Source organism: Tamandua tetradactyla, chromosome 22, assembly GCF_023851605.1.
Source record: "Tamandua tetradactyla isolate mTamTet1 chromosome 22, mTamTet1.pri, whole genome shotgun sequence".
Taxonomy (NCBI): Eukaryota; Metazoa; Chordata; class Mammalia; order Pilosa; family Myrmecophagidae; genus Tamandua; species Tamandua tetradactyla.
The window spans coordinates 18,373,479-18,388,013 of NC_135348.1; the positions used below are offsets into that span (position 1 = coordinate 18,373,479).

General features: G+C 38.5%; 1 protein-coding gene across 5 annotated transcripts in view; it reads left to right on the forward strand.

The window, feature by feature from the left end:
- IQCM (IQ motif containing M) overlaps positions 1–14,535 on the forward strand; it is a 473,232-nt gene that overhangs the window by 271,422 nt on the left and 187,275 nt on the right. For all 5 annotated transcript variants that reach the window (XM_077139855.1, XM_077139853.1, XM_077139852.1 and 2 more), the window contains one exon: positions 9,351–9,485. In XM_077139855.1, the coding sequence (XP_076995970.1) occupies positions 9,351–9,485 (135 nt within the window). The remainder of the gene's footprint in view (positions 1–9,350; positions 9,486–14,535) is intronic.

The following is a 14,535-nucleotide window of genomic DNA, read 5'->3' on the forward strand; positions in this document are numbered from 1 at the left end:
TTGCTGTAAACTCCATGTGGTTCACAAAAACTTAAAACCAGAGAATGTGGTCTTCTTTGAAAAACCAAGTCTTGTGAATTTGATAGACTTTGGTTTCAGCAAACAAGTTTCAACCAGGACAGAAGCTCAGTCAAACTGAATCCATTCCGTATTCCACTCCAGAAGTTCGGCTTGGTGGTAGGTACAATGCACCTGCATTATAGATAGGTCATTTTCTGTCCCTTGTTTGTCCATTTGATTTCTACCAGCTGGCGTTTAGTTGGTCAACTCAGTTGTTATATATCTAAAAATAATTTCTAAGAGAACTTTTATTAGAAGTGTCTTAATTAGGGTACATGGGTGGTTCACTGGTAGAATGCTCACCTTCCATGCACGAGACCCAGGTTCGATTCCTGGACCATGTACCCCACAAAAAAAAAATTGAAAAAAAAAAAAGGTGTCTTAATTAACAAACTGGGCTTCATGAATGTTACAAGACCCCTAAAGTTGGCAGTTAATTTCAGCCTTAAGATGGCAAGTGTTTGTCACCACAAAGGAAAATGAATGTTTTATTTAAGGTAACCTTGTATCTGCACATTGTAATTTTTAAGATCTGAGTGCCTTCCATATCTAATTAGATTATTTTGGTAGTGGTGCTTAGTCATCTTCTTCCTGTGAATTCCATTTAACAGTCTTTTAGACCATATTGGAGAGGTACTATGAATATTACAGTGCAGTGTGAAGAGTTTGGACATTGGGATAGTTTATTAGCTGTGACCTTGAATAAAATACTGAACCGATCTGTGCTTCATTTTTTAATGTAATTTTATTGAGATATATCGATATACCATATAATCATTTGAAGTATACAATCAATGGCTCACGGTTTCATCATATAGTTGTGCATGCATCACCACAATCAATCTCAGAATATTTTCATTACTCCAAAAAAGTAATAAAAACAAAAAGAACATCTAAAACATCCTATACTCCTTATTCCCTTAGTATTTATTTACTTTTTGTCTTTGTTTTCTTACTCAGCTGCCCATACACTAGATAAAAGGAATATTGGTCACAAGGTTTGCACAATCACACACTGTGTTCTAGTTGGAAATTGTTATATACTGCAGAAAAGCCATGTTCTTTTCCTAATCCAGTCTTGTGGGGCCAGACCCACTGTTTAGGGTGGAACCTTTGATTAGATTGTTTCCTTGGAGATTGACCCACTCAATTGTGGGTGTGACCTTCTGATTAGGTGGAGGTGTGACCCTGCCCATTCAAGATGGGCCTTAATTAGCTTACTGGAGTCCTTTAAAAGGGAGACACTTTGGGAAAACACAGTTGCTTCAGAGCTGATATAAATGCAGACATTTGGAGATACGTGGAGCGTCAATAGGCAGCAAACCTACTGCTGACTATGTGCCCTAAAGAAGTGCCCACACATGTACATGTAATATTATATCATTTATGTAAAAGTTTAAAACATGTAAAACAACATTATATGTTGTTTAGGGGTGCATGCATGTATGAAAAATGCGTGCAATCACAATGGTTTACCTCTGAGGAGCAGGCATATATCTAGAGTGTTTCAGCTGTGCTAGTGATATTTATTAAGTGGTACACAGGTGTACTCTTTTTTTTTTTACCTTATTACATATATTTGGTATTGTATAATAAAACTTAAAAAGTTAAGGCAAAGAACATTGTCCAGAAGAATATATACCGGTCTACTAAAGGGTCCTTTTATATTGCTAAAGTAGGATTGGATGGATTTCATGGACTTCACATTTTCTTTATTTTTGTTTTTATTCCAATTTATCTTGTAAAATAAATGAATGTAGAATTGTTTCTTAAAAAAGTACGCTAGAGGCATACAACAGCAGATTTGAACAGGCAGGAGAATCAGTGAACTAGAAGACAAGACAATCAAAATCATACAGTCAGAAGAATAGATAGAGAAAATAGTAGAAAACTTCTGTGGCTAATCTATTTTTAGCAAGGGTACAATGCCCACTTAATTGGAAGGGAATAGTCTCTTTCACAAATGGTTTTTGGAGAACTGATACCATATGCAAAAGAATGGGGAGGACCCATATCTCAAACCATATACAAAAATCGACTCAAAAATCAACCTATAAGTTAAAAAATATATATAACCTAAATATATATATATTTTATATATCAGGGTTATAAAACTCCTAGAAGAAAATGTAGGGAAGTATCTTCAGGATCTTATGTTAAACAATGGTTTGTTAGGCTTTACAAGCAAAGCATAGGTAACAAAAGAAAATATACATAAACTGGACCTCATCAAAATTAAAAACTTTTGTGCATCAATGAACTTTATCACAAAAGTGAAAAGACAACCTAACTAATGGAAGAAAAAATTTGGAAACCACTTATCAAATAATGGTTTAATATACAGAATACATGAAGAAATCCTACAGCACAACAGTAAAAAGACAACACAATTTAAGAATAGGTAAAATGCTTGTATAGACATTTATCTAAAGAAGATATACAAATGGCAAAAAAAAAAATGATAAAAAGATTCTCAACATCATAGCTGTTAGAGAAATGCAAATAAAACCACAGTGAGATATCGTTTAATATCACCTAGATAGGCTACTATTAAAAAACAAAATTACATATATTGGAGAGGATGTAGAAATATAGGAACACTCATTCATTGCTTGTGGTAATATAAAATGGTGCAGTTACTGTGGAAGATGGTTTGGCACCTCCTCAGGAAGCTAAGTACAGAATTACCAAATGACCTGGCATTCTATCAGGTATATCCACCAAACAATTGAAAGCAGGGACATGAACAGAAATTTGCACACTGATGTATATAATGGCATTATTCATGATTGCCAAAAGATAGAAGCAACTTAGGTGTTCATCAACTGATGAATGGTAGACAAAATGTGGTATATACATAATGGAATATTATACATCATTAAAAAGGAATGAGTGAAGTTCTGGTTTACGTGAAAAATGAATGAAACTTGAAGACATCAATATTGAGTGAAATAAACCAGACAAAAAGGGCAAATATTGTATGACCTCACTGATAGGAAATAACTAAGATGAGCAAATTCATAGTTAGAATATAGGACATAGGTTACCAGGAGCTCAGCTGGAGGTAGTGAATTGTGAGTTAATGCTTTGTTTGTACACAATTTCCTTTTAGGTTGATTGTAAAGCTTTGGTACTAGAAGGTGGTGATGGTAGCACAGTATTGTGAATGTGGTTAAAGGAGGAAATATTAGGGCATATATATGTTACTAGAATAAAAACTAAAAAAAAAAGCATAGGACTATATAACACAATGAGCCCTATTACGAAGGATGGACTGTAGTTAATTGTACAATTATAAACTGTTCTTTTATGAATTATAAAAATATACCATGCTAATGCAAAAGGTTAATGATAGGTTGGTATATGGGAAAAATATATACCTTAATGTAAACTAGGGACTATAGTTAATAGTACAATTATAATATTCTTCCCTCAATTGTAACAAAGGTGCTACACTAATTGAGATTATTAATAATGGGGGAGAGTTAATACGGGAACGTTTTATTTTTACTTTTTTAACTTCTTTATTGTATAGTATAACATATATACAAAGCAAAGAAATAAAAAAGCAATAGTTTTCAAAACACTCTTCAACAAATAGTTAACGACAGATCCCAGAGCTTGTCATGGGCTACAATACAATCCTCTCAGAGTTTTCCTTATAGGTGCTCCAGAATATGGGAGGCTAGAAAGCTTAAATATTTTTTATTTACCGCAATTCACTTTTTTGTGTGAAAAAAACAAAACTAAACCATATGTACAAAAGGGCAATAGATTTCAAAGCACAGCACCACAATTAGTTGTAGAACATATTTCAGAGTGTGACATGGGTTACAATTCCACAATTTTAGGTTTTTACTTCTATCTGCTCTAAGATACTAGAGACTAAAAGATACAACAATTTAATGATTCAGCAATCATATTCGTTTGTTAAATCCTATCTTCTCTGTATAACCACCATCACCTTTGATCTTTCTATCCCTCTCTTTATGGGTGTTTGGGCTATGGCCATTCTAACTTTTTCATGTTGGAAGGGGCTGTCAGTAATTTGGGGTAGGGAAATGGAACTATCTGATGTTCTGGAGAGGTTGGGCCCTTAGATTTCAGGACTTTTCTGATCTAGGGACCCATCTGGGGGTTGTAGGTTTCTGAAAAGTTATACTAGTGCATGGAACCCTTGTGGAATCTTTCTAGAAGTAACTTACTAGGACTATTGCCCTAGGTATTCTTTAAGATTGGCTGGAATGATCCTGGCTGGGGGTTGGCAGGTTATGATAGGTAGCAAGGTCTAACTGAAACTTGTGTAAAAGCAACCCCCAGAGTAGGCTCTCTGCTCTATTTGAACTCTTTCTGCCATGATACTTTATTAGTTACACTTCTTTTCCCCTTTTTGGTCAGGATAGAATTGTTGATTCCACAGTGCCAGGGTCAGATTCATCCCTGGGAGTCCTCTCTCATGTTGCCAGGGAGACTTTCACCCCTGGATGTCATGCCCATGTAGGGGGGAGGGCAATGATTTCACTTGCAGAGTTGGGCTTTGAAAGAGTGAGGCCACATCTGAGCAACAAATGTGGTCCTCCAGATGTAACACTTAGGTATACCTATAGGTAGGCTAAGCTTCTTTGCTACCTACGTAAGCTTCACAAGAGTAAGCCTTGAGATCAAGGGCATGGCCTATTGATTAGGGTGTCCCTAAAGTTTGACACGGTATCAGGGGATTCCCTGATGGTAAGGTTTAATAGTTCCATATTCTTTCTCCCATTGCTCAAGGGACATTGCCAATACTTTTTGATTATCTGCTTAATTATACATTAGGATGTATCCAGGCATTACATTAGGCTACACAGGATTAAAGGACCTCTTTCTTATTCTGGGCTCATCCTAAAGTATAATTAAGCTATACTTATATATATATATATATAATATATAATATATATATTATATATATATATATATATAACAGCCTCTTGAAATCCAGAAATAATAATTACCACCCCAGACTAAATGCGCTGGCTATAAAAGCTTATAATCTAGGCCCCTGTTTTCTTGTAAGCATTTTCTAAAAGAGAGCATACCATTTTCTAAAGGAGACTATCCCATAATGCTTTATTTTTTTTGCATGGTTTTTCTGTAAGTATACAACTTCTTTAATTAAAACAAATAAATAAACAAGAGAGAGAGAGACAATATGATAGTTTGGCCATGACAAAAATTGAATTGAGAGATGTTCTGTAGACTTCATGAAGAGAGTAAGACTTAGCAAGCAATCAAAGAAAGCAATACCAGTGAAGGGGAAAGAGTATTAATCCCGGGAAAAAGAACATTTTGAAACACTATATATGATTGTTCAGCAGTCAAAAATAATTACACAGTTAAAAAATTAAAATACTGGATATATTTTATCAAAATTCATTAAAACCATGTGGAAAGTTGATGTGTGTTTATGTTACATGTATGTGTGTCTGAATAGGATATGAGATATTATTATCTCATTATCCTCAACTGTTGGTCAGCAGGAAATGTTTAAACTGAAAAAAAAAATACCATCAGTATCAGTATTCTATTTGTAAATGTGGTTATAAGTACCATAAGAAAGAGCTAAAGGATCATGTGCTCTTGAGAATAATGTCTATCCTGTTATTGTGTTGTGAAATGTTCTACAAATGTCTGTTCAGTCTAGTGCATTTACAATTTAGTTCAAGTTTTCTCTTTCCTTGTTGATCTTCTGTTTAGTGGCTCTGTCCTTTATTAAAAGAAGAATAGTGACTTCTCCAACTATTGCCATTTTTTCTACTTTGCTAGCTGCTGGAATGCAATGTACCAAAAACAGAATGGCTTCTAAAAGCAGGAATTTATTAAGTTGCAAGTCCACAGTCCTAAGGCAGTGAAAATGTCCCAACTAAAGAAAGACTATAGAAATGTCCAATCTAAGGCATCTAGGGAAAGGTTCCTTGGTTCAAGAAGGCCTATGATGTTGAGGGTTTCTCTCTTAACTGGAAAGGCACATGGTGAACATGGCAGCATCTGCTAGCTTCCTCTCCCAGCTTCTTGTTCCATGAAGCTCCCGAAGGGGCATTTTCCTTTTTCATCTCCAAAGGTCTCTGGCTGCAGCACAGAAGCTTTTCCAAAATGGTTTCCTCTTAATGGGCTCCAGTAAGCAAACCCCACCTTGAATGGGTAGAGACACACCTCCATGGAAATCATCTAATCAAAGGTTACCACCCACAATAGGGTGGGTCACATCTCCATGGATAATCAAAAAGCTCCTACCCAGCAATACTGAATAAGGATTAAAGGACATGGTTTTTCTGGGGTCCAAAAATTCAAACCAGTGCACCATTGAATTGACTGTTTTGCCCATGGTGGTGGTTTGAAGCTGTATGTACCTTAGAAAAACATGTTCTTTAAAGTAATCCATTGCCGTGTATGTAAACCTATTTTAAGTGAGGATTTTTGATGGGGTTACTTCAATTAGGTATGCCCCACCTCAATCAAGATGAGTCTTAATCCTTTTCCTGCTGTCCCTTATGAGAGAATGAAATTCAGACCCAGAGAGAGAGAGAAAGCCACGAAAGCAAGAAGCTGAAATCAATGAAACCCAGAAGAGAAGTGAGAGACGAGCAGATGCCGCCATGTGCCTTGTCATGTGCCTCGAGGAGCCAAGGATCACTGGCAGCTATTCTTCAGGAAGAAAAAGCATCACCTTCATTGGACATTTTCCCAGTCACAAACTGTGAATGAATAAATTCCCATTGTTTAACCCGGGGGAAAAAAAAACAGCTTAAGGAATTGAAAGTTGTTGTCTCTGATGAGTAGCAGTTTAGACATGGACAGAGAGGACAAAGGTCTGCTTGTTTTTGTTTGTCTTTTAGTACTATTTAATTTTTAAAATTATGTATATTTTGAATTAGATAAAATATAAAAATAAAATTTAAATCAAAGTAAGTTAATAAGTAATTGCCAATCAAAGCTTTCACTTACACTGAGGGTAAAAATAATTGTAGAGTTCACAGAATTTGCAAGTTCTTATATGTCTTCACGCTCCTTAGAGAATTCCTCATCATTTCCATGCATTGGATTATTAATTAGGGTGTTTGGGCAGATATCTATGTTGCTTTCTAAGCATCTTCAATGACCAGATTATCTCATTACTTTTTTTTTTGGCATGCTGTGTGGCGGGGTCACTTTTCATTCTTTTTCCATGTGTGTATCCCATTATTGCAGCACCATTTGTTGAATTTTTGTTGTTTGTTTTGGGGAAGTGCAGGGTATTTTATTACTTTTTATAATTTAAATTCTATATTTTCCTGATTGGAGCTACCCAGACTGTTAATTCTGTTAGTGTATTTCTGAAAGTTTACCTGCAGTAGGACGTACTATTCAGGTAAAGGGCATTGTTATCTATTATATGAGCACTTACCCATATGTTAATATGCACATCAATCCGATCATGTGAGAAATATCTAAAACTGATTAGTTTAAGGCCAAATTAAAAGAGGTATGTATATTATTCAAGGAGAAATATATTTACTTAAACAGAAAATTAAAAACAACATTCTTTGTGTCTTAGTTTGGATTTCTCCAGAATCAGATCCCAAGAAATGAATTCAAGTACAATTCATGTATTTGGGAGTTGATTATAGGAAACACTTTTAGCTAAGTAGAGAAGGGAGATAGATAAAGGAAGTCAAAAAAGGGTACATTATCAAGTGAATTACCATGTGGGCAACTGGAACTTAATCACTCTAGAAACCTGCAGAAACAACATAGCAAAATTACCTAGTGCTGGGTCTTTACCCATCAGTTCCCCACAGTCAATGTTTGAAGGCTTCTCCAGAGGGGGTTGGGGACTAGGGGAAAATTCATTCCCTGGCACCTCTGTTCTGCTGTGCAAGTGGGCAGAGTAGAGTCCTGTGGCCAGAGGGAGCCCTTAGACAATAAAATGAAGGTGCTGGTGTTTGAAAGTCAAGTTAGCATACGCAGAAAGGGATAAGGAGATATGGACATAGCATTGAGTGGAGATTGCTCTAGTCTGCTTATTCAAAAAGAGAGGAAGTCATTGCTACAGTAAATAAAAATCTCTGTCCCCTCCCTATCCCTCCCTTCTCTCCCTTTCTCCTTTCTTTCTTTCCTTCCTTCCTTCTTTCCCTCCTCCTCCTCCTCCTCCTCCTTCTCTCTCTCTCTCTCTCTCTCTCTCTCTCTCTCTCTCTCTCTCTCTCTCTCTCTCTCTCTCTCTCTTTCTCGTCTGCATTTCAGGATATGGAATAGCTTCTTATATTTAGGCACTCACTGAAATTTTTTTTAATCAGTGCTATCTCGTGACAACCCACCACCCCCAACTAAATTAATGAATGAGTGAAAGAATGGAGAATTGAAATTCATGTGGTTGAGTGTCAGGATGATATGTTAACTTCTGTTAGAAACCTCTCTGGTACCTTTGTCATTTTGAGCCATCTTCAGGGTTGAGCCTGTATTTAAGTAGGCCCTGTCATCTTGTAAGTGTTGACTAACAATCGGCTTCAAAGAATTAACCCATCATGCATCAGAATGGAGACCCAGATATTACCTTTTTGAAGAGAGAAAATAAAATGTTTAATGATAATTACATTTAAAGGATGTATGGCTGCAATTCTCTTGGTTATTGTTTAGCCTCATCTAAACTCAATTGTGGGAAATGCATGAAGGGTGTCCCATGTGGTTTTCTGTGGTAGTCTTAGGCCAAGAATGGCAGAATACCTTACCCTGGGGAGAAGGAATGCGTGAAGCCAGTGGGGAAAAAGTAGACTACTCCCAAATCAGAAATGGAATAAGTAATCCAAAGCAGAATCACCAATTCAAGTAGAGTATGAATGGAAATCAAAAGATGAAAAAATCATGGAAGGTAATAAGTAGGGAATGCTGAAATGCATCAGCAAAGGTGAAGCCCCAAGAAATTCTGACATTTAAAGCAGGAGCTAGACATGTCTTATGATACGGTTTGATCACTGATGTATGTAAGCTCTGTGAACAGTTGCCATGTAACCAAGGGTAGAGGATGACAATATTCTCCTTGGGGGAGCAAAGTGTTACCACTGTAGAATGTGGGGAGGAGAAACACACCCACTGCCCTCTAACTTTCCCAGGGAGGTTGGCAGAAGTGATACTCTCACCATGGACGCTTGTCAGTAGATATGCAGATAAATCGGGAGCTAAACTGTCTTCAAATTCAGTTGAACCTTTTAGATGGCTTGTGCCTGACATATTGTTTATAAAGAAAATATTTTCTTTTGTCCTTTTTTTTTTTCTTTTAGTCTACGAAACAATGTTTGCTAAAAGAGAAGACTGGCAAGGATTGGAAAGAAGTGAGCTCCTTAAGTACTTCAGAGAATGTGGTCATTTCCCAACCCAGAAACAGATTGATGCTACTTGGAACTTGGTTAATAGGAGTAAGTTTCTTTTTTTTTTTCTTTTCTTCACTTTTCTCATTTCTTTTCTCCTTTTTTCCTTTATTTTCCTTCACCCATTCTTCTTCTTTTTCCCTCTTCCTCCCTCCCTTGCTCTTTCCTTCTTTTCTTTTCCTCTTTCTTTTGTTCAACTTATCTTTCAAATCTTTTTCCTCAGTTTTTTTGTACCTACTTTTAAAATATCAAAGAAAGCAATTTAAAGGACAGGTGAAAATAAGTTAATGCAATAAAGATTTTTGGGGGAGGGTGGGGAAAGGATGGACGAGATAATTTCAGCACTTAAATGTATTTCTTTTTTGATATAAAACAAGTTATGTTTAGTTGAGTATATTTTAAACAGTTGTATTTTAAATACTAATGTTAAAAAACTTTCTGCCTGGATAGTAAGCTTCAGTACTGAAGAACATAGCCAAGTTTAAATTTTTAAACATTATAAACTATTTCAATAAAATGAAATGTTATAGTTAGTGTCATGGTCAGGTTCATGTGTCAACTTGGCCAAGTGGTGGTACCTGTTTGTCTGTTTGGACAAGTGATGGCCTGTCTGTTGCAATGAGGACATTTCATAGAATTAGATCATGATCACGTCAGCTGCATCTACAGCTGATTCCATTTGTAATCAGCCAAGGGGAGTGTCTTCTGCAAAGAGTGATGCTTAATCTAATCACTAGAAGACTTTTAAGGAGGATTCAGAAGAGACAGGCTCTCTTCCTGCTTCAGCCAGCAATCCTCTCCCATGGAGTTCATCCAGACCCTCCATTAGAATCATCAGCTTCACAGCCTGCCCTGCAGATTTTGGACTGTGCATTCCCGTGGTCACGTGAGACACTATTATAAATTTTATATTTGCTAGTGTTCCCTGTTGATTCTGTTTCTCTAGAGAACCCTAACTGGTACAACTTGGTATAAGGAGTGGTTCTTAAGAACCAGAATCTTAAAAATGGGTTTTTATGAATGGTTTTCTACTCTGACTGGACTCAAACGCATGGAAGACTCTGATTCCCGTAATCAGAATGACATTCCCAATCCATGAAGTGAGTTGGCAAAAGAGATACTCAAAATATCACCATTTGAATCTCCTAATGCTTCATTTGTACAAATCCAAGCTCTGGGGGATAATGTTTTTGAAACCTTTATGGAGTTTGGTGGAATAAGAGGTATAGAGATGTTAGCTGGTTGTTGTTAGATATACTGGATACATTAAGGAGAGAAAGGGATGGGCTTAAGGCTTCAAACAAGTAGCTTAAGCACCGTCTGACAGATGTAGAAGCTTCTAGGAGTATCCTAAAGGAAAATCTTATTTCCTGTGGCCATAGACTTGAGATCTCTGAAAATTATACTCAGAATCTTATTGTTAGAGTACCAACTTTACAACGTAAACTGAAATCTCAATGTTACATGGTGTCTGCCGTTAAAGTGAGGGCATTGATTGGAAAGGAGTGGGACCCTGAAAAATGGGATAGTGACATATGGATTGATAATGATGTCAGGGATGACGTTGAAACCCTAAGTCATGCTGAGTCTTCCCTAGATAACCCTGTGATAGTCTGCTCTGAGGACATAGCCTCCCCACCTCCAGCCTGCCTTGAGGAGTTGGCCACCCAACCTCCATCTAAAGGGATTAGCCCTAGAGTGATTAATCCTGTTTCACCAGATGAAACTGCAAATGAATGTCCTGAAGCAAATGGCTTGGAAGATATTTCTAATTCTTTTCATGACCCACCCCCACCACCCTTATTCTTCCAGACCTATAACTAAAGTCCCAACAGACCCCTAAAGTTAAGGTACAAAGTATCACACATGAGGAGGTACGTTATACTCCAAAAGAACTGTGTGAGTTTTCCAATTTATATAGACAGAAATCAGGGGAATATGTGTGACAATGAATTTTAAGGGTGTGGGATAATGGTGGGAAGAATATAAGGCTGGATCAGGCTGAATTTATTGATATGGGCCCACTAAGCAGAGATTCTGCATTCAATGTTATAGCTTGAGGGGTTAGAAAAGGCATTAACAGTTTGTTTGGATGGTTGGTTAAAACATGGATCAAAAGGTGGGTGACACTACCTGAGGTTGAAATGCCAGAACTGCCCTGGTATAGTGTAGATGAGGGGATCCAGAAGCTTAGAGAGATTGGAATATTAGAGTGGATTTATCATACAAAGCCTGCTCTTACACCCCAGGAATGTCCAGAGGATGTATCTTTTACCAGAACATTGGGAAATAAATTTGTGAGACTAGCGCCATCATCCCTGAAGAGGTCTGTAGTTGCCCTTCTCTGTAGGTCAGATATTGCTGTAGGAACTGCTGTCATTGAGCTGGAATCCTTAAACACAATGGGGATGACCAGATCCTGAGTTGGCAGAAGCCAGGTGGCAGCACTTAATCACCAAAGACAGGGTGGACATAGCTGTTATAATAGCAAATTCAAAGCAGGAGTAAAAATAATCTGACTCGTAGAGATTTGTGGCATTGGCTAGTAAATCATAGGGTATGTAGAAATACAATAGAAGGGTAGTCTACTAAATTCTTGTTCAAGTTGTATACACAAGAGTTCTAGGTCAAGTGAACAGAAGTCTAACCTGAATTACAAAAACACAGAGTCATGGCCCCTTAATCAATTTCCAGACTTGAGACAGTTTACAGACCCACAGCCCCTTGAACAAACGGGAGTCCAGGTCCCTTTGGGAGAGAACCCTGTTACACTGCCACAGATATATACTGTTAATCTTCCTCCAAGCCTTCCCCAAGGAGATCAACAGCCTTTTACCAGGGTAACTGTGCACTGGAGAAAAGAAAATGATCAGATGTTTCGGGGATTATTAGACACTGGTTAAGAAGTGTCTTTAATTCCAGGGGACCTAAAACGTCACTCTTGTCCACCAGTCAGAGTGGGGGCTTATGGAAGCCAGGTGATCAATGGAGTTTTAGCTCAGGTCCATCTCACAATGGGTCCAGTGGGCCTCTGGACCCGTTCTATAGGTATTTCCCCAGTTCCAGAATGTATAATTGGAATAGACATACTGAACAACTGGCAGAATCCCCATATTGGCTCTCTAACTCATGCTGTGAGGGCTATTATGGTGGGAAAACCCAAGTAGAAGCCACTAGAACTGCCCCTACCTAGCAAAATAGTAACTCAGAAGCAATACTGGATTCTTGGAGGGATTGCAGAGATTACTGCCACTCTTAAGGACTTGAAGGATGCATGGGTGGTGATTCCCACCACATCCCCATTCAATGCTCCTATATGGCCTGTGCAGAAAACAGATGGATCTTAGAGGATGACAGTGGATTATTGTAAGCTCAGCCAGGTGGTAACTCCAATTGCAGCTGCTGTTTTGGACATGGTATCATTGCTTGAGCAAATCAATACATCCCCTGGTACCTCGTATGCAGCTATTGATCTGGCAAATGCTTTTTTCTCAATAGCTGTTAGTAAGGACCACCAGAAACTGTGCTTTCAGCTGTCAAGGTCAGCAATATACTTTCACTGTCCTACCTCAAGGGTATATCAACTCTCCAGCCCTATGTCATAATCTTGTCTGCAGGGACCTTGATCATTTCTCCCTCCCACGAGACATCACACTGGTTCATTATATTGATGATATCATGTTGATTGGACCTAGTGAGCAAGAAGTAACAACTACTCTAGACTTATTGGTAAGGCATTTGCGTGTCAGAGGATGGGAGATAAATTCAACAAAAATACTGGGGCCTTCCACTTCAGTGAAATTTCTAGTTGTCCAGTGGTGTGGGGCATGTTGAGATATCCCTTCTAAGGTGAAGGCTAAGTTGCTGCATTTGGCCCCTCCTACACCCAAAAAGAGACACAACACCTAGTTGGTCTCTTTGGATTTTGGTGACAACATATTCCTCATTTGGGTGTGCCACTCCAGCCCATTTATCAAGTGACCAGAAAAGCTACACATTTTGAGTGGGGATCTGAACAAGAGGCGACTCTGTAACAGGTCCAGACTGCTGTACAAGCTGCTCTGCTGCTTGGGCCATATGATCCAGCAGATCCAATGGTGCTGAAAGTGTCAGTGGCAAATAGAAATGCTGTCTGGAGCCTTTGGCAGGTCTTAAAGGAGAATCACAATGCAGACCCTTAGGATTTTGGAACAAAGCCTTACCATCTGCTGCAGATAACTACTCTCCTTTTGAGAAACAGCTTTTGGCCTGCTACTGGGCCTTAGTAGGGACTGAATGCTTAACCATGGTACACCAAGTTACCATGAGACCTGAGTTGCCTATTGTGAGCTGGGTGTTGTCTGACCCACCAAGCCATAAAGTTGGGCATGCAAAGCAGTGCTCTATTGTAAAATGGAAATGGTATATATGAGATAGGGCCAGAGCAGGTCCTGAAGGCACAAGTAAGTTACATGAGGAAGTGGCCCAAATACCCATCATCTCCACTCCTGCCACATTACCTTCTCTTTCCCAGACCAGAGCTATGGTCTCTTGGGGAGTTCTTTACAGTGAATTGACTGAGGAAGAAAAAACTCGGGCCTGGTTTACAGATGGTTCAGCACGATATGCAGGTACCACCAAAAGTTGACAGCTGCAGCACTACAACCACTTTCTGGGGTGTCCTTGAAGGACAATAGTGAGGGGAAATCCTCCCAGTGGGCAGAATTTCGAGCAGTGCACCTGGATGTTCATTTTGCTTGGAAGAAGAACTGGCTAGAAGTGCGTTTGTATACTGACTCATGGGCTGTTGCTAATGGTTTGGCTGGATGGTCAGGGACTTGGAAAGACTATAATTGGAAAATTGGTGACAAAGAGGTCTGGGGAAGATGTATGTGTACAGACCTTTCTGAGTGGGCTAAAGGCATGAGGATATTTGTGTCCCATGTGAATGCGCACTAGAGGGTGACTTCTGCAGAGGATGGTTTTAATAATCAAGTGGATAAGATGACTTGTTTAGTGGATACCAGTCAGCCTCTTTCCCCAGCAACTCCTGTCATTGCCCAATGGGCTCATGAACAAAGTGGTCATGGTGGTAGAAATGGCGGTTATGCATGGGCTC